Raw genomic sequence first — 20,194 nt, 5'->3', positions numbered from 1 at the left:
TAGCAGCCTGTGCACAATCTTTGTAGTGAATAAAACTAACAAATAGAGTTCAAAAGGGCTGCAACTTCTTAAGCTTTAAACATCAAATAGCTTCCTAATTTTATTCACGCACTAAAGGAAAAGAGAATCAAAACAATAAGCTGCGGGGATAAGTTCATGTCTATCTATCATATGCTATGCACATGGAGGATTTGAATTTTTTTGATATAGTTACCTACAAGATATAGGTGGAATTTCCAATTGGATCATTGTGATTAGCAGTTCCTTGAAAATTTCGAATTGCAGAGGGTCTTCTACCTAGTCCACATGCAAGTAATAATCGAGTAAACACCCTCTTCAATCCCAATCTGCCTGGTCTGCTCCATGCAATCCAGCAAGAATGCTTGAGATGCCTAGTGAAAGGGTTCATGACGAAGTTGTCCAAACCAACAACTCACATTAAAACCAGAGGATAGGAGAGGAGATATTTAATAATGAGCTTGGGAGCAGCGGGCAAAACCAAGAAATAAGAACCCTAGAAGAATCACCTGGGCGAGGCAGGCAAGGAGGACTTCCAGTGACTTGCACCGGGCTTTGTCGACCGCGTGGCCGGCGGCAAGATCCTCTGCAGAAAGGTTTGACTGCAGCTGCTCTTTGAATTCAAATATACTATATGACATATTTTGAGCTAGGTTTAATATCATCAAATATGTCCGGTTTGAGAAATAACAACATGATACAAATCCTATAGTGCTTTAAAATTATTTTTGATTATCCAATGTTCACGTACATAAGATGATGAACAATCTGTTTGATACATGAGCGTGTTTTCATAAAGCGCGCGAACCTTCATGCACGAATGAACCAGCTTCTTGAGTAGTATCACCCAATATATATGCCAGTGAAGAGCTCTATCTATTTTTCTAGAGCAGACCTCTCAGAGCCTCACATGCATTATTATCTCAGGTTCTAGGGCTGAATTAAAGAAAACTAACACTGCCCTGTACATATACAGGAACCAAATGAAGAAAGTGAATGAACCAACCTGTGCCAGATGTGAGTCAACTCAAATTGACTGAAACCATACATGTATAACAAAATAAACATGACAACTCTAGACACTTAAAGCAATTCTCCAAGATGGTTGAAGCTTTGAAGTCGTAATCAAGTGACCTATCCATTTCATCTGTAAATCAAACATGGGCACGTGAGTATGAAAACTGTTGGCCCAAACCGTGCACGTCGAATACTTTCCGACGACACGCAAACGACCGACGATGAAGAACTTGCCGACAGTCTTGGTTTATGCCCCAAGCCGGCTCGATCCGTCCGGATCGATCGAAACTAGCACAGCTAGCTACGTAGCCCGGTGAGTTGCACTCGTACACGAACTCATACGCCGAACACACACGTAAACAGCAACCGGCTGATTGATCCGGCCGGCCTGCACTACACACACGTACGCACACGAGGAGGCTGGCCAAGTATTGCCAAAGGCTCGTATCGAGCCTTGTGTTTTATTTCAACTCACGGTGTTGTTTACAAGGGGCTATACATATATATATATATATATATATATATATATATATATATATATATATATATATATATATATATATAGAAGCTAGGACCAAGCTAGCTAACCTACACGGTTACTATCTCCTAATCCTACCCTGTGTTTTATTTCAACTTTGAAGCTAACACGGACACATACGTGCATGTATATGTTAAAAGACACGGACGTATTCGTGTTTAACTCCAACAAAAACCATCAAACACTTGAATGCAGTAGTAAGTAAAAACATTTTCCAGCATCGGAATCAACCGACCCGAGCACCACCGCACAAGCCATATGAACAAACCTCTCGAGGATGCCCTTGCTGAACCAAGCGACACGCCGGTCCAGGCAAGGACACGCCGGTCCAGCTACGGCCGGATGGCCAACTGCTTCTCCGCCGCTCGCAGGTGCGTCACGAACGGCTTCACCGACCCCGACGCGATCCTCTCCGTCCACCTGCTGCCCGACACACCGACTTTGGTCGCCGTTTCCCTGTGGATGAGAGCATCAAGAAAGGAAGGAGATGAGATCCAGTGGCCACCGCCGGCGACCCCGACAGCCCACCGCCTCGGATCGGGACGGGGGCTGCCGGATCCATCCGTCCCCGACCTCCCCGCCCCTCGAACTGCCACCTGCCGCCGCGGTGACCAGCGCCGCCGCAGCCACCCTCTGCCTCGCCTCCATGCACGAGGTTAACGGCGCCCAACCACCACTGGGATCTCTCTGTCCTTGCGCGTCCGAGGAACTTTTGGGTCCATCGGCACAATGCCGTTTCTTTTTGCGTTTCTTTTTGTGAGCAGGATGCACGGTGCATCTGCTTCCTTTTCCGAAGCGAAATGGCGATCGTTAATGCGTCAGAGTTTTTTGATAAAAAATGCGTCAGAGTTCGATGCTTGGCTTCGCTTACATCGATCTTTACTTGGAATAGAGTAGCGAATTTCAGTTGTTGAGTCAAGAGGAGAAGCAAATGGAACAAATTTTGCACTTGCTTCTTGTATTTTGGAAGCTGCTTGTTTCAGGTGAAGCAGAACACAGGGGAGAAGAAAGGTGTTGGTTAGTACTGCTTTCTGCTGGGTGCTAGTAATGGTAGCTTCTGTCTATCATGAATCCAAAACCATGGCCATGTCTTGTCAGGTGGAGAGGAAGCTCTTGACGGCGGCCCTGAAGGTGCGCGCGACGGCGGCCCAGGCGGCCTGCGTCGGGTGCACGTCGTCCCAGTAGAAGTAGCGGCCGGGGTCGTCGCAGAGCGTGTACTGCCGCGTGCCGTTCTCGTCCTCCTCGCCGCAGTAGCCGTCCGGCCTGAAGCTCTCGCAGCAGGGCCGCAGCGTGCTCTTGAACTTCTTGTTGTCACTGTCACCATTGTTGTCGTCGAGGAGGAATGCGGCGAAGGGGGTGTGGACGTCGAGGAGGAGGAAGGTGCGGTTGTTGGGGTCGAGGGCGGCGAGGACAGACCGGAGCGCGGCGTTGTGCTGGGCGGCGCCGGCGTTGGCCAGTGGGTCGCAGCCGGTGTAGTTGAGCGGGCGGGTGAAGACGGGCGTGCAGCCCATGGGGTGCAGGTTGGTCACCACCACCCTCCTCATCCCCGCCTCGTCGCGCAGCCGCCGGAGCTGCTCCCGGAGCTCCCGCACCACCGTCGGGATGTACGCGATCGCCGCCTGCACTCGGGGAGCAGCGCAACTCCGTCAGTCAGTCAATCTCAATCATAGATGGTAGCTTGACATCTGACAGCAGCAGCGTGGTTGTTGCACGGTGACCACGTACGCTGGTGCCGTTGTCCTTGTCGGCGGCGTAGGCGTAGTCGTTGCCGGAGACGACGACGAGCGCCGTCCGCTTGCCGCAGCCCCGCTGCTGGGTGCGGTGCATGGCCTGGAAGAGGTCGATCTGGGCACTGATGTTGCGCTGGAAGTTGCCGGTGTCGAGCACGCCGGCGCCGCCGACGGCGAAGTTCATGCCGCGCGCGAGGGTCTCCCGCGACGCCCGCCGCCGCGCCTTGTATGCCACCGGCGTCCGCATCCCCAGAGCCGAAGCTGCACTCACATGCACATGCCGCGTCAGACCAAAAATAGTTAAGTAGATACACTACGTCGGTGACAGTACAAAATACTCGTCTGAAACATAGATTAACGATGATCTCATGGTGTAGTATAACCATATGCATATATGTCAGCTACCTGAAAATTTAATCTGAGTCGGTCACTTTCATCACGACTAGCAGATCTTCATCCAACGGCCAAAATAGAAGACACATTCTACTTCCTCCCGCAGCGTCCCCTCTGCCATACGCCACTCTGGCCTCCCGTCGACCTTCCCGATCGCCGTTCTAGCCGCCGCCCAAGCCATCCCTCTAAGCCGCGCCCCGATCAACAGCTTCGGCGATCAGTCGGTACTCCCCGACCCGCACCCGTCAAGTTTCGGACTCACTCCCGCCGGATCTCCTCATCTACTCGTCAAGTTTCGGACTCACTCTTGCCGGATCTCCTCATACACGGCTCGGCCTAGCCATGGCCGGCGCTGGCTACTGGTGCACCTCACAACGTCCCCGCCAACGGCCTCACGCATAGCAGAAAGTGGCCGACGCTCAAATTGTTTTCAGGTTACCTGACGTTTAGCAAGCCTGTATAACTAACTATATAAAGTAATACTCTCTCCGTCACATAACGTAAAACGTTTCTTGACCCTAGTCCAGTGTCAAAAAATGGTCTTACATCATGGAACAGAGGGAGTAGCAGCTAATTAATCTAGTAGTTTTTTTCTGGAAAGGGCCGGGAAGATGCCAGGGTGTGGTTGTAGCCGGGAATATCTTACTGTTCCTTTCTCTGACATGGAATGGAGGTACCACCAAGTTGTGGCATTTAGGTGTTAGCAGATTCAGATTTGCTACCGCTCCAGCTTTTGAGACTTTTTTGGTTATATAAATAAATAAATAAATAAACTAAATAATAATGTGTTCATGGCGCACATGGCAGCACGTAGTGAGTACGAGAAAGATCTGGCTTGCTAGTGATCTACACCGCATATACATATTCGAATTTCCTGACGAAACAGAGCATCGCCATTGCCTGAGGAATATGCAACGCTATAGTTGTGTTTATGTTATGACGAGGTGTAATTGGCACGCAGTTGATACTAGTAGCTGAGTGTAGCTGAGTGTGATGCACCACCACCCTACGTTCGTTGTAGCTTTAGCTGCATTGCTTTGCAACAAAAATGTCGGTCTGATCTGATGGTGAGAGGACCTGCCGGCGCTTCGGACAAGCCGACACACATAGCTGATGGCTCGTCCGTCCATCCCTGGGACTCTGACCGGAAGACTAGAGAGAGCTGGAGTTGCACTGGACGGATACGCCGCCTACTACCATGTCCTGTCATATACTCATATGCATGCAGTGCAACGAGTCGTAACAAGAGTAGTAGGTGAAGGAAGGAGTCCAGATTCACGAGGCTGGGCGTGCAGGTGCAGGTGCATGTGCGCGCATGGATGGACTGATGGAGTTATTAGTTCCATGCATCCTCCATGTGTGTCTGTGTGGGTACAGAGGTACTGATGCATGGAAAAGGGAACGGCGCCGTCCGTCGTGTGATCCGGTCACCGCCGGCCATTTTGCCGGCGACAAGCAACTCATGCATGCATCTGGCACATACCATGCATCTGGCATATTTTGGGAGTATCTGTCTGCCAATGAGTGCGCGAGCGAATTACTCATCCGTCCGTCGACAACATCAATTCGGCCATCTATCTATCTATTGGAATTGGACGGACCTTCCCTTCCCTTGGATGATGATGACGACCCAACGACCAACTGCACGCATGTGTTTACTCCTACCACTGCACCGCACTGCACCATACAGCTAGCGCACCGCCGTCGTCCACCGTGCTACGTCTTCTCCGGCGAGTAAGTCAGCCAGCGTTGGTGGCGCACTGTGCGCGTGTTAATTAGGCGTACTGATGATTACTGCCTAGCTCTTACTAGAGTATAGTAATTGATGGCGAGGACTAGCGAAGGAAAGGAGCAGAGTGTGCTTGCTTAGTGGGCTTACCGACGAAGTCGGTGAGGACGCGGCCGTCGGAGAAGCGGCCGGCGGGGCGGCGGGGGAAGGTCTTGCCATATGGGTCGTACCAGGCGTGGGTGAGCTCCCGCCCCAGGTTCCCCAGGTTGCCCGTGTCCGCGTACGAGTCCCCGAACACCCACAGCTCCTCCGCCGCATGCTTCCGATGATGACGACGGCTCCTCCTCCCCTGCTCCTTGCTCGCCCGCTCGCCGCCGGCGGGGCAGCCGTCCTCCGTGGACGCCTCCACCGCCGGCAACAGCGGCCCGACCACCAGCAGCATCCCAAGGCCTTAAGTTCATCAGAGAGACAGAGGGCAATCAATGAGTGTATGCCCGGGCAGAGAAGCAGAGAGCGAGGCAGAATTGAAGTGAGCCAGCGTGGTTAGCTGAGAGGCAATAAATATACGCTCTCTTTATAGCTAGAAGATCGATTGGCTTACAGAGAAGTGTTCCGGCAGCGGCCACCGACGACGAGCGCCTCCGGCGGTGCTCCATGACCCCTCGGGCTGTGGAGGAGGTGTGGTCTGTGGCCGCTTCGCACCCGTCTGCCGCCGTGCGAGCGATGGCGCGGTTTGTGGCGTGGAAGGACGGAGAGGGATGGGCCGGCCCTCCGGTGGGCTGGCGGTATTTATAGACGGCGTGCAGGTGCAGCTAGCAGCTCTCTCCCTGGCACGCCGCGATGAGAAGAAATGGAGACACGCCGGCAATTAGCGGACGCCGCCATTTATTCCTTCCCTTCTCGAAACCGTAGAACGGCGCCCATGTCAGCGCGTCGTACCTGCACCCCTGCATGCATGCATGGTCAACACGTACCTCCTGTGTTCTGGTACAATATGCTCCCTCCATTTCTAAATACTATAAAAGCATCTTCGATAGATGATGTATATTTTGGCGGCTCCAGCCGGTGATGGTCCAAATTTAAAGCATCAAAAAGCATCTTTTACATCTTCGAAAAAGACTTAACTTCACCGGATGGTCCAAAACGAAGATGTTAAAAAAAAAAGCAACTCCAACAGATGGTCCAAAACGAAGATGTAAACCCGCCGGCGGCTGCGCGGCTGTTGTTCAGCCACTGTACGGTCGGCGGTGGTGGCGGCGGAGGTGGAGGAACGGCTCCTTGGCTGCTGGAGGATGCCGCCGGCAGTGGCTGCGAGTCGGCGGCCCGAGCCGCCGCGACTGCCTTTGAGATTTTGGCCGGCCGAGCCGCACTTTCGGCTGAGTTCCGGCCGTGATTCGTCGGCCGTTTGCCTCCGCCTCGTGCCTTCGTCGCCTTCGTAGGAACCGCCGGCGCGATGGCGACCGGCGGGGGCAGCGCGAATCCGGGGCGGCAGGTGGGAGGCGGTGGCATGTGTTGAGTAAATAGGCAATTTCTCGATTAAATTAATCCACGAGTAAATCACTAGCATGGCATTGACACATATGATCGCATACTGATATTCAGTCAAGCTAGCACATACTACGCTAATTGCAGAAAGATCTACGTATAACGCTAGCATGGCTAAAACAGAAAACAGTAGGAGCGGGATAAACGAGTTATACCCTCCAGTAGGCCATGCAGAGGCCGTGGCTTTGGTGGCAGCAGCGGCGTCCTCGGCGGCCTTCTTGTCGGCTTCAGCTTTCTCGGCGGCGGCACGTTCGGCGTCGGTGGACATGGTGATGATGAAGGCGACGCGGACGTAGAGGAAGTAGACGATCGGAAGTGAGCAGTCGCGTAATCGCTGCCCAAAAACCTATTCGCCCCTCACCCCGTACAGGAACCAGAAGGGCGTGGTTTCGGAGACCTGCTCTCCCGTCGACCGTGTACGCGGCGGACGGGATGGAGTCACCGGCGGCAGCAGCAGCAAGGGAACGACGGTGGGCGTGCGCGTGGAGCAGATGTGATCTGTTCGTGGCGCTAGGGTTAGGAGACACCGCACACTTATATAGGCGCAGCCGCGTGGAGAGACGTGGGCTCGACCCACGTCCGAGTCCGTGACAGCCCACGATCCGACGTCTCAGATCGTGGCCCAGCTGTCAGAGAACTCTCCGTTAGTGACTGGCAAAAATAAGCGCGTAGGTGTGAGCTCGGCTCGGCTCAATCCCGCAACCCGCGGCGCGGCGCGTCGTGACGAGGCGTGGCGAGGCGGGCGGCGGAGGAGGAGTGCGCGAGGGCCTCTTCTCTTCTCAAGCTCCAATAGCATGTAGAAGAGAAACCCTTATAAGGAGGTCCAACTCCTCTTCCACTTCCGGGGTGGGACTAAACTTCCCACTACACCTAGTGCCATATAACCCACATGGGCCCTTAGAGATTTTTCAGAAATTGCTATATGGGCCTAGAGCCCATCTCAAATTTCAGCAATCCCCCACCAGATCTCAAGGGCCCATTGTGTCCTCTGTTCCAATTACTGTTTCGATATACCAGTGTTTCAGTGAAGACCTGTTAAGGTTGAGCTTCACCTAGAGCAAGTAGCTACACTCCTTCACAACTGAACAATGGACTATGCCTTGAATTGTCAGTTTGGCGTAAAGAAGTTTCACCACATGTCTTACTAGTACTAGGCTGCCGAAGGCTGACCCCTCGGGTGGAGCATATAAGTCACACTCCTGGCCTATTCATGAGCTTACTAGAGATCACCCCAATCTCATAGACTGTGACCAGCAGTCGGGCTCATATAGGTGTGTTCCTCCAAAGATCGCTCTGTAGGATAGCATCTTGCTTATATAAGCTTCGGAACACATTAAGACAGTAGTCATCCTACCATACAGTATCGAGAGTATTGCATCTCCAACGGAGTGGGTTAGTATAGTTACTCTCCTCAGTTCACCACTGGCTTGTTTTCCCAGGTCCTACTTCACGGGATCTCCGATCACATAGGTTGGGTTACCACCATGGCAACTCATGTGGGTCTCATACCCATCTCCCTCGATGCATTATCTATCACAACACGTGATAGCCCTTTCGTAAAGGGATCTGCCAGATTCTTAGCCGTATGGACATAGTCCAACGCTATCACTCCGGAGTTTCTTAATTTTCTGACAGCTTTTAATCTCATTCTTATGTGTTTGTTGGACTTCATGTTGTCCTTTGAACTCTTCACCTTGGTGATGACAGTCTGATTGTCACAGTTCATAAGGATAGCCGGAACCGGTTTATCAACCAATGGCAAGTCCATCAAAAGATCTCGAAGCCATCCTGCTTCGACACCAGATGTGTCTAATGCTGTTAATTCTGCTTCCATTGTCGATCTCGTTAAGATCGTTTGCTTGCAAGACTTCCAGGAAACAGCGCCACCTCCAAGAGTAAACATATACCCAGTTGTGGCCTTCATCTCATCAGCATCAGAGATCCAATTCGCATCACTATACCCTTCAAGTACCGACGGGTCTCCGGTATAGTGAAGTCCATAGTTCATAGTACCTTTCAGATAGCGCATAACTCTTTCAACAGCATGCCAATGTACATCACCCGGTTTGGAAACAAACCGGCTCAGTTTGCTCACAGCAAACGCGATGTCAGGCCTCGTTGCGCTCGCTAGGTACATCAGTGAACCAATGATTTGAGAGTATCTCAATTGATCTATAGCCGTGCCTTTGGACTTTCGAATCAACACGCTAGGATCATATGGTGTTTGAGATGGTGTGCAAGTCCGAATATCCAAAACGACTCAACACCTTCTCAACATAGTGGGATTGCAGAAGTGTAATCCCACCCTCATTATCTCTCAGTAGCTTGATGTTCAAGATAACATCAGCCACACCAAGGTCTTTCATCTCAAAGTTCTGAGATAGAAACGACTTGACCTCCTCAATGACTTTGAGGTTGGTTCCGAATATCAGTATGTCATCAACATACAAGCACAGTATAACTCCTTCGCCCCCACCATGGCGATAGTATACACATTTGTCAGCCTCATTAACAACGAAACCAACAGATGTCAGAGTTGTATTAAACTTATCATGCCATTGCTTAGGTGCTTGCTTCAGGCCATATAAAGATTTCAGCAACCTACACACCTTTCTTTCCTGACCATCTATCACAAAGCCATCTGGCTGTTGCATGTAGATTTCCTCGTTTAGCTCTCCATTCAGAAAAGCCGTCTTAACATCCATCTGGTGGACGAGAAGACCATGCGAGGCCGCCAACGAGAGTAATACTCGAATGGTGGTCAGTCTAGCCACAGGTGAATAAGTATCGAAGAAATCTTCCTCTTCTTTCTGGTCATAGCCCTTGGCCACAAGCCTAGCCTTGTACTTTTCAATTGTACCATCGGGCCTAAGCTTCTTCTTGAACACCCACTTACATCCTAATGGTTTGCAACCATAGGGACGTTCAGTGATCTCCCATGTCCCGTTAGCCATGATGGAATCCATCTCGCTACGGACCGCATCCTTCCAGTAGTCAGCTTCTGGAGAGGCATACGCTTCTGAAATAGAAGTGGGAGTATCATCCACGAGGTACACGAAGAAATCATCACCAAAGGTCTTTGCAGTCCTTTGTCTCTTGCCCCTACCAAGGGTTTCCTCGTCATCCTCCTCAGGATTTCATCATGTGTTTGTTCATAATATTCCATAGGGATGGCAGGTTCAGGAGTCTCCTCAGATTCCTGTCTAGAAGTGCTTTGCATATCTCTCATAGGAAAAATATCCTCGAAGAATGTAGCATCCTTAGACTCCATAATTGTACCGACCTTCTGGTCAGGTACCTCAGATTTCACTACTAGAAATCTATAGCCAACGCTGTTCTTAGCGTAGCCCAAATTAACGCAGTCCACAGTCTTGGGTCCAAGCTTACGCTTTTTGGGGATCGGCACATTGACTTTCGCCAAACAGCCCCAAGTGCGCAAGTACGAGAGTGTTGTCCTTCTCTTTGCCCATTTCTCATAGGGAGTGATCTCATTATCCTTTGTCGGAACTTTATTCAGGACATGACATGCCGTCAATATAGCCTCCCCCCACCATGCCTTGGATAAACCCGATGTATCTAACATGGCGTTAACCAAATCAGTTAGAGTACGGTTTTTCCGCTCGGCAACCCCGTTTGACTGGGGTGAATAGGGAGGCGTCCTCTCATGAATAATGCCGTGTTCCGCACAGAAGGAATCAAACTCACTCGAGAAGTACTCTCCACCACGATCTGACCGGACTCGTTTAATTTTCTTTTCAAGTTGATTCTCAACTTCTGCCTTATAGATTTTAAAGTAGTGTAGAGCCTCATCTTTAGTATTTAACAGATACACATAGCAATATCTAGTGGAATCATCTATCAATGTCATGAAGTATTTTTTTCCACCTTTAGTCAACACACCATTCATCTCACAAAGATCAAAATGTATGAGTTCTAATGGTGCCAAGTGTCTCTCCTCCGCGGCCTTGTGAGGCTTGCGAGGTTGCTTAGCTTGCACACATGAAAGGCACTTAGAACCTTTGGCTAAAGTGAAACTCGGGATTAAATCCAACTTGGCTAGCCGCGTCATAACACCGAAACTAATGTGACAAAGACGTGAATGCCAAACCTCAGATTCATTAACATTCGAATGAACATGGTTCACGACTTTATTACAAAAATCTGCGAGGGAAAGGCGGAACATCCCTCCGCTCTCATAACCTTTTCCAACAAAGAGTCCATATTTCGTAACAACTAATTTATTAGACTCGAAAACCAACTTAAACCCTTCTCTACATAGAAGGGAGCCACTAACGAGGTTCTTCTTGATGACGGGGACATGCTGCACGATCCTTCCCGAAGTAAACTTCAGATCGACCGTGCCAACACCATGAATAGAAGCACTCGCGCCATTCCCCATCAATACGGACCCGTGGCCTGTGACCTGGTAAGAAGTGAACAATGACATGTCAGCACACACATGTACACCTGCACCTGTGTCCACCCACCAATCGGTGGGCTGAAACACTGAAAAAACAGTAAATAAATTACCGTACCCAGGTGCACCATTCTCATTGTTGTCCACAATCATGTTGACGGACTTGGAGTCCTGTCCTGACTTCTTGTACTTGTTTGGGCACTTGTTGGCCCAATGTTCAACCGAACCACAAGTGAAGCAGCCCTCGTCCTTCTTGTTCTTCTTGAAGGTCTTCTTACCCTTCTTCTTAAAGTCGGTATTGTGTTGGACACCGTTCTTTCCCTTGGGCTTGTGGGAGTTGAAGTTCTTCTGGTTCACCATGTTGGCGACAGAAGTCCCTTCGTCCCCTTTTCCGTGCGAGTCCTTTGCCCTTGAATTCTGCTCAACACTCAGATGGCCAATGACATCCTCCACAGAGAATTCACGCCTCTGATGTTTCAGAGTGGTGGCAAAGTTCCTCCAGGAATTAGGGAGCTTAGCGATTATGCAGCCCGCGACAAACTTGCCCGGTAACTCGCACTTAAGAAGTTCAAGCTCCTTAACAATGCATATTATCTCATGAGCCTGCTCCAATACAGGACGGTTTTCAACCATCTTGTAATCATGGAACTGCTCTATAATATACATCTCGCTTCCGGCATCGGCTGCCCCGAACTTAGATTCGAGCGCCTCCCACAAGTCCTTGGCAACATGCACATGTAAATATGCGTCGACCAGTTTATCTCCGATCACGCTAAGAACTGCTCCGAGAAACACAACGGTAGCCTCCTTGAACGCCTTCTCCTGTTCAGGAGCAATCGTTCCCGTGGAGACACCGGTGACCCAGAACACGTTCATAGCCGTGAGCCATAACGTGGTCTTAGTCTGCCAACGCTTAAAGTATGTACCGGTAAACTTATCCGGTTTCAGTGCAGCGGCAAAGCCACTTGCCAAAAAATTCCTACACATAATAGGTTTTTGGATTGTTGAGTAAATAGGCAATTTCTCGATTAAATTAATCCACGAGTAAATCACTAGCATGGCATTGACACATATGATCGCATACCGATATTCAGTCAAAGTAGCACATACTACGCTAATTGCAGAAAGATCTACGTATAACGCTAGCATGGCTAAAACAGAAAACAGTAGGAGCGGGATAAACGAGTTATACCCTCCAGTAGGCCATGCAGAGGCCGCGGCTTTGGTGGCAGCAGCGGCGTCCTCGGCGGCCTTCTTGTCAGCTTCAGCTTTCTCGGCGGCGGCACGTTCGGCGTCGGTGGACATGGTGATGATGAAGGCGACGCGGACGTAGAGGAAGTAGACGATCGGAAGTGAGCAGTCGCGTAATCGCTGCCCAAAAAACCTATTCGCCCCTCACCCCGTACAGGAACCAGAAGGGCGTGGTTTCGGAGACCTGCTCTCCCGTCGACCGTGTACGCGGCGGACGGGATGGAGTCACCGGCGGCGGCAGCAGCAAGGGAACGACGGTGGACGTGCGCGTGGAGCAGATGTGATCTGTTCGTGGCGTCTAGGGTTAGGAGACACACAGCCCACGATCCGACGTCTCAGATCGTGGCCCAGCTGTCCGTTAGTGACTGGCAAAAATAAGCGCGTAGGTGTAAGCTCGGCTCAATCCCGCAACCCGCGGCGCGGCGCGGCGCGGCGCGGCGGGCGGCGGAGGAGGAGTGCGCGAGGGCCTCTTCTTTTCTCAAGCTCCAATAGCATGTAGAAGAGAAACCCTTATAAGGAGGTCCAACTCCTCTTCCACTTCCGGGGTGGGACTAAACTTCCCACTACACCTAGTGCCATATAACCCACATGGGCCCTTAGAGATTTTTCAGAAATTGCTACATGGGCCTAGAGCCCATCTCAAATTTCAGCAGCATGGACGCAACGGCGGAGGGCGAGTTCGCCGCGGCGGCAGCGGAGACGGCAACGTGGGTCAGCCCATCGGCGGCGGCGGCGGCGGCGGGTTGCCGGCGAAAGGCTGGGGGGGGGGGGGGACGAGCAGGTCGCAGGCGGGAAGGCAAAGGAACTGGCGATTGGTCGTTCGCGGGCGGCCACGGTTTTACATTACTTGTATCTCGTGATGTAAATTTGCACCGCGAGGTGTTGAATTTTACATCATCGGGAGACGGTGGTCCAATTTTTTTTACATATGAACCGTCTGTTGACGCAGCGCTTTACGCTCTTGAAGTTTCAAAAGTTAGTTATTTTAGAGTCCAAACACACTTGCTTTATTGATTAAAATTCATAGGGATACAATTCAAGTCCGAAGGGTTCACGAGCCACACATGGCGTCCAACATCCAAACCAAAAGCATGTTTGGCAAAGCTATGTGCCTCCATATTCGACTCGCGTCCATCAATGATGAAGGTACACTACTGATATTGTGTCGAAGTAGCAATGATCTCCTCGATGATACTCGCATACAGACCTGCAGCACCTGCTTGATGTCACCAACAACACCCTCACAATTAGAAGCTATAATCACATGCGATAAAGATAGATCACTAGCCAAAGCAAAAGCCTCCCGGCAAGCGAGCGCTTCAAGTGCAGCCAGATCTGTGACGCCCGTGCTTCTGATGGCCGATGACCCAAGTATTGTCCTTCCGAATTCCTACAAACAACATGAAGGTTCCTTCATTTGCTGACCTGGACACATCACCGAAGATATATTTTAAAGTGTACATTCATTCATTTTGCTTCATTAGAATATCTAAAAATGTTTATATTTAAGACCGGAGGGACTACGCAGTATGAGAAACTGTTCTTAGTTTCTTTTCTTGCTTTTTTGCCGGGATTTTCGGCTCAGGTGTGCGTACATATACAGGTTTTCTTCTTTGGCTTTATACGTAGCCCGAATGATGGCCGCCGCTGCCCGGACATGTCTGCTCTGGTCAGGACGTGGTATTAATATCATATCACGCTCCCTGGGTCTGACCGGCCGATCGATCTGGACGGCCAACCGCCACCGAAACGGCCGGCCCACCGTCGCCGTCGTGCTACAGCGAGCCAGCCAGCCAGCCTGCAGCCCCCCTCGTCAGCCACATACGGCGTCGGCCATGGGGATGCACTGCATTAACTCCACCCTCCGAACCGTCTCCGTGCACTCTGCATGGACGCACGTCACTCAGACAAAGCACGTTTGAAGGTTATAAATGGAAGTCGTATCCTTAATAAACCGCACTAGCTTTACGCTCTGGTTTTGTACAAACACACATAACTCGTCAAAAAGGGTTAACTTTTTTTTCTTCAACTTTTTCTTAAAAAGACTGGGCAAAAGACTTGCCACTTTCATTGACTAAGAAAAAGGTTTAGAGGTTTTAGCCAAAAAGCTGAATTACAACACATTACTCTCGCGCCACTACATTACTCAAATACTTTGCCCCCTGCAAGACACCATAGCTTGGATACATCTCTGATCCTAGCAACAAGAACCCCTACCGGCACCGCGGATTCTTGCCACGTGTGTTCCGTAACTTGAACTTGAATTTGTTTTTCCAGTTCATTTCAAAAAACAAAAATATGTATTCAGTTGCATGGCACGTAAATATCAAATCTGGTTTTTAATATATTGTTTTCTCTAGCAGCTTCTCGCCAACTAATTTGTGCTACTCGGAGCATAATTAAAAAATAAAAATACTGGCAAGAACTGTTAAGATGATTCCGTTCCTGTGGCAGCAGGAGCTAGCAAGTCAGAAGAAGCCTCCAAGGGCGCACATGTTTATTCTCCTCGCTCTGACACAGCCTACTGTTGCCGCGCGTTTTTCTTCTTCTCTGAAGAGGATGGACAGACGGACGGAACGGAGCGGAATAATTGCACAAGAATAATCCGAATAGACCAGCAGCAGAATCTTAGTTTTAGGGCACGTACATTGGTATCTAGTCAGCCGTCTGTAATGCATGCCATGTGAGATTTTCAGTTTTGCTAGAACTCATCTAGATGAGATATAGTTTGGTCTCATTCACCTTTTATAGCCATTGGATGTGATGCTATAAGATGCGTGTGTGCTGACGTGAGTTGTACCTGTTTTTGTTTTCAAGGTGAATGAGACCAAATTATATCTCATCTAAATGAGTTCTAGGCACTCCCTGAGATTTTTGTCTAGATTCCCGTAAAATTTGCCACCTACCGATGTGCTTTCGCCCGTTGTACGGGGAGGCGTCTGTAACCAATCGTTTCTCTCTCTGGAAAATACGATTTTCCGTTTCCTAATCATTCCAATTTTCCGTTTCCTAATCCCCTCGCGTCGGCCTCCCGGCACGGGCCTGCCGCCGCTCATATCGGTTAGTAACAGACAACCTTATAGACGGTGCATTGTACCATGTGTCGATAGTAAAACCTATATGTTTTTTTGAACACATGTAAAACCTATATGTGATATGGCACAGTATTAGAGACAGCCTTTGTCTAAACAATTGTACATGCCCTTAGGAGATGCATGCTCCGCGTATGCATCATCTGCTCATCCCAGTCACCCGCGTACCCACCTAATAAAGCTGCTATTATCACTGATCTATCTTAGTTTAGTTCAGTTTAGTCAGTGCCACTGTCAGACACCGCGTGCTTATGCGGCGGTGCGTACTAGCAAAGTAGCAATGTCAGTACACGTACGTGCTTCCAAAGTTAAGCAGTACACAGGTATCATGCATGAACTTGTAGACAGGTTCACCGCATGGTGTTGCTGTACTGACGTGTCTTGTTTTAGACAAAAGGATAGGAGATAAACAACGAGCCTCTTAGTCGATTTTCATAGAAAAAAAACTCGCCAAACATACAAAGTTCAGATATAACAAACTAACAACAACAAAAAAACCATAAGACGGAAGTATACCACGCTGGAGTGTCCTCTAAGACCACACAAACGTTGTAACATTGCAGTACTCTGATTTTTTGTGATAAACATGGGTGAATGCTTCATCTACGTGTAATATCTCGTGATGGAATGACATTCGTGCAAGTCTGGACAAAAAACAAAATCAATGTTTCAAAAAGACATTTTTTTTGAATCATTTTTTACCCAGACCTCCATAAGTGTCATTCCATCACGAAAATTTACACACAGTTAAAATATTCATCAATGTTTGTTGCCAAAAAAAATATCAGAATTGTTTGAAATTTTCAATCAGTGGGCTTGGGATCGCAAGCGCGCTTTCACTTCTTCACCCATTGACCCGTGACGCCATAGAGTTCCATCCATGGCTTCCAGTATATGCCACATCCAACACCTCCTTGATCTTCATGACAACTTCCTCAATTCTTTTACAATCTTGTTCTTTCAGCAAGATGCTCGAGTAACCTAACTCTACCAAAGTCGGCAAAGCGTGCAATTTTTTATAACACCGGAAAGCAACCATGCTCGCTACGATATATATATTCACTCCGACATCTTCCCCACGGGGAGCGCGTCCATGTAGCACGGGCGGTAAGGGAATGCACGCTCGACGCCGTTCCGCCGGCCAACTTCCTTGACGAGCCCCTTGCCCAAATGTTGCATCCTCAAGGTGCTGAGATGGTATGCCATCGCCCTACCGTTCATGTGGAGGAGAAGCACGTCCTTGTGCGGATGCATTCCGATGATCCTGCAGTACCACCAGTAGTCCAGCGGCTCGAGTCGGTTAGCGGCACCTTCGTCCAGGTCGATGAAGTTATCTCGTCCGAGTCCCACAAGTACCCGGGCCCACTTTTGGCTTGCTCTTCTTCATCATCTTCCTCTTTGCTCTGGCCACTGAGGGGTTCAAAGAGGCTAACTTTTGCTTCACTGCTTTCGACCAACTCCCATTGCGCCATCGGTTTTATAACTTGTGACGAGAGTTTTATTTGATGACTGAAAGGACTAAGGTTGGTCTCATGTGTCAGCGTCCACCCTAACTGCCCATCAACAAATTCTGTCAGTTTCCACATCTGGAGTTGGAACATGTCGAGCGCCACGTAGTGGATCCCTTTCTCATAGCTTGCTAAGACCGACCTAGATGGAAGGATGCCTCTATGCTCTTCCTCGTCACAGGGTATTCCCGGCAGCTGGACCATATCATAGGTTACCCGTGAGTTTCTTAGGATCATAAGAATGTTATTGCCGCAATGCACATAGAGAGACCCTCGCCAATACACAGCCGACTTCCATATTTGGTTGTAGTTTTCATATGCTGGCAACATGTCGTAGAGGTGCTGAGAAGTGCAACAGCTTCCGGGCACAAACTCTCTGCTCTCCCACCTGTTAGTCCGTGACGAGAACACCATTAAAGACAACACCTCATCTTCGGGCTGATCCTCGACAACTAGCTCATGTATTTTCTCAACCTCACCTTGTTCTTCTTTTCCCTCTTCTTCATATGGCTGGTCTTCTTCAAACAAGCCGCATAACAGTTCTTGTGCTTTGACGCGGGATCGGACCGCCTCCTTTATAGGTCGTAGTTGTGTCATCGTTCGTGGGAATAGGAACACCTCGTGGTGCCGGGTCAAAGGCGAGGAAGATAGTCCAGAAATACAAAGTGGGCAGGGCAGGCAAGCGGGCGCACCGCACTGTCACCGGGTTGCACACGTAGTAGAGGCGGGGGCTGTCCTGGCAGAGGAGCAGGAGGCCGTTGCACAGAGGCCCAGTCATGCTTGAAGGGAGGACGCTCAAACACAGGCCCGTCATCGGCGAGGGTACGTGGCAACTTTCCCGCGCGGGCGAAGAAGGAGGATTTGTCGGTGGTCCTGTGTTTTTTGCGACTGAAGTCGCCGGGGACGGCCGTGCAATTGCTGGTGAAGATGCCGGGGAAGGCGCGCGATGGATCATGGATGTGCTCGTGTAGAAATTCTTATCGCTCGGTCGGTCTGGGCCGTGAGGCGTGACCGAGTAGGGTTTCAGGTACGTGCCCAAGTCGATTTCGCAGCGCACCTACCATGCAAGTTGATTCCGATCGAGAAATGCGTACCTACAGCTCTGACCAACTTGGAAAGAGAATTTTGAAAGCATTGCGTGATTTGCAATAGAGTTTGTTTTCGTGTAGGCAACAAACTTTATTGAAAAATACGTGACGAACAACTTTTAATGCAAAATAATCATTTTTTGTAATACACGATGATCTCACTTTTCAAATACAAGACGAACATTTTTATACACGCACCAAACATTTTTTAAACACGAGTTGAACATTTTCTTTGACATACATAGTTATTTTATAATATACTATGAACATTTTTAAAATACAAAGTGGACATTATAAAATCACATGACGAAATATTTTATTACACGATGAATAAATACAAGGTTAACATTTGTGAAATACATGATGTAAAAAAATTATACGTGATGGATTTTTTTTAATGCAATGAACATTTTTTAACGCAATGAAAAATTATACGTGTTTCTTTTGTTTTAGATAATTGCTGAGTGATGATGCGACCTCGGTACCGACAGTCTAATCGAATTAGGATGGCACTATTTCTGCCACTAGCTAGGATGTTTTTCATCCTGTTGAATTAGGATGGTGCTATTTGGACTTTGAGCGTGGTTCCTTTTTTGTTGTGTGTAAAGTACTTTTTGTCTGGATTTCCCATCACATGGCTCAGAAAAAAAGATATCATGAACTCACTGTCTGGAAATTACTCCACTTCTGATCTCAGGAATACAAAAAGGAACAATCGAAGGCTCAAGTCCGTTGAATGAGTCTTTGATGGAGTGATGAGTGATGAGTGATCACGCAGCCTTGCAGTGAGTGACACAGACTTTTGAGCTAATAGTAAGAAACTCCACCAACCAATGCTCCTGAATAACAAAAGTCAAACTGTGCATGCCAAGACCAAGACTTGGAATAGCATATCATGGACCATATATTGTGCCTGTCTCTGGTCATTCCATTGTCGTTCCCTTACGGTAGCTGTTCTCCCTCTTCCAACCACAACTTCCCGTATAAGAAAAAGTATGCACGCCAAGACCAGGACAAGACTTGGAAAATAAAGTAGACCATACATATATTGCTCTTGTGGGTGAACTCAGGATGAACTAGCTACTCTCTCTGTTCCGTTGCCATCCCCATCTGTGGACACAGGGGAGGAACGTCGGCATCGGTTGCGCACGGGGAGACAGGCAGAGCTCGGCGGCGGCTGTGGACTGGTGTGGCCAGAGGCGAGGGGGAGGCGTCGCTTTTATAGCCGGGCGTTGTGTGTACGCGCGGTGGGTAGGGGGCGTCGCCGCGCCACCCGTGAGAAATCAATGGAAGGCTGACCGGCGGCAGCCTTGGTATTGATTCCCCGCGGGAAACCGAGGCGTTGTGAGGATGACGAGGCGAGTGTCGCTGACTCGGCGGGCCCGCAGTTCGTTCGCGCCAAAATCACTCGCCCCGGCACCCCCGGGCGCCCCCAACGCGCCAGTTTCGGCCTGGGTCCGCCGGCGCCAGTTTCGGCCCAAACCGGCGAAAAATAGGCTCCTAGGGGCACGACTGGACCGATTTTTACGCAGCATACATATTTTGTAAGAAAAATAAATCCAGCACAGACAAGAAAATAGCTGATATAAGCGATCTCCGGAATTGCCTGGCATAACTCATCTTGTGGAAATTACTCCTTTTCTGTTCCTTGAGTCAGTCTTCGATAGAAATGGTGGTGTCCTGTCCTGATCCCATGGCCATCCATTGATTGGTGCCTGATTTTTTTAGATCCTCATTTATTCCGCTGCCGTGTATTACACGGTAGTTGTCGCAATCATAAGAACTTCCAGCCACAGCTTCTTTGTAGGAAATGTATGTATGCCTAGACGAGACGAAGATTTGAAAAATACCGTAGACCATACATAATA

The 20,194-nt window shown here is 49.4% G+C and overlaps 1 protein-coding gene across 1 annotated transcript; it reads right to left on the bottom strand.

Moving 5' to 3' along the window:
• Positions 1-2,505: 2,505 nt before the first annotated feature.
• Positions 2,506-6,289, bottom strand: LOC123095589 (GDSL esterase/lipase At5g03610). The gene is made up of 4 exons (XM_044517104.1): positions 6,027-6,289; positions 5,576-5,875; positions 3,299-3,564; positions 2,506-3,192 (listed from the first exon to the last, which is right to left on the bottom strand). Exons 1-4 carry the CDS (start codon positions 6,079-6,081, stop codon positions 2,668-2,670), a joined length of 1,146 nt encoding a protein of 381 aa, XP_044373039.1. The 5' UTR covers positions 6,082-6,289; the 3' UTR covers positions 2,506-2,667.
• Positions 6,290-20,194: the final 13,905 nt, after the last annotated feature.

The sequence above is a fragment of the Triticum aestivum genome, chromosome 4D (genome assembly GCF_018294505.1).
Source record: "Triticum aestivum cultivar Chinese Spring chromosome 4D, IWGSC CS RefSeq v2.1, whole genome shotgun sequence".
Taxonomy (NCBI): Eukaryota; Viridiplantae; Streptophyta; class Magnoliopsida; order Poales; family Poaceae; genus Triticum; species Triticum aestivum.
Note: the sequence above shows the minus strand (reverse complement) of the source record. Positions and strands in the feature narration are given on the sequence as shown.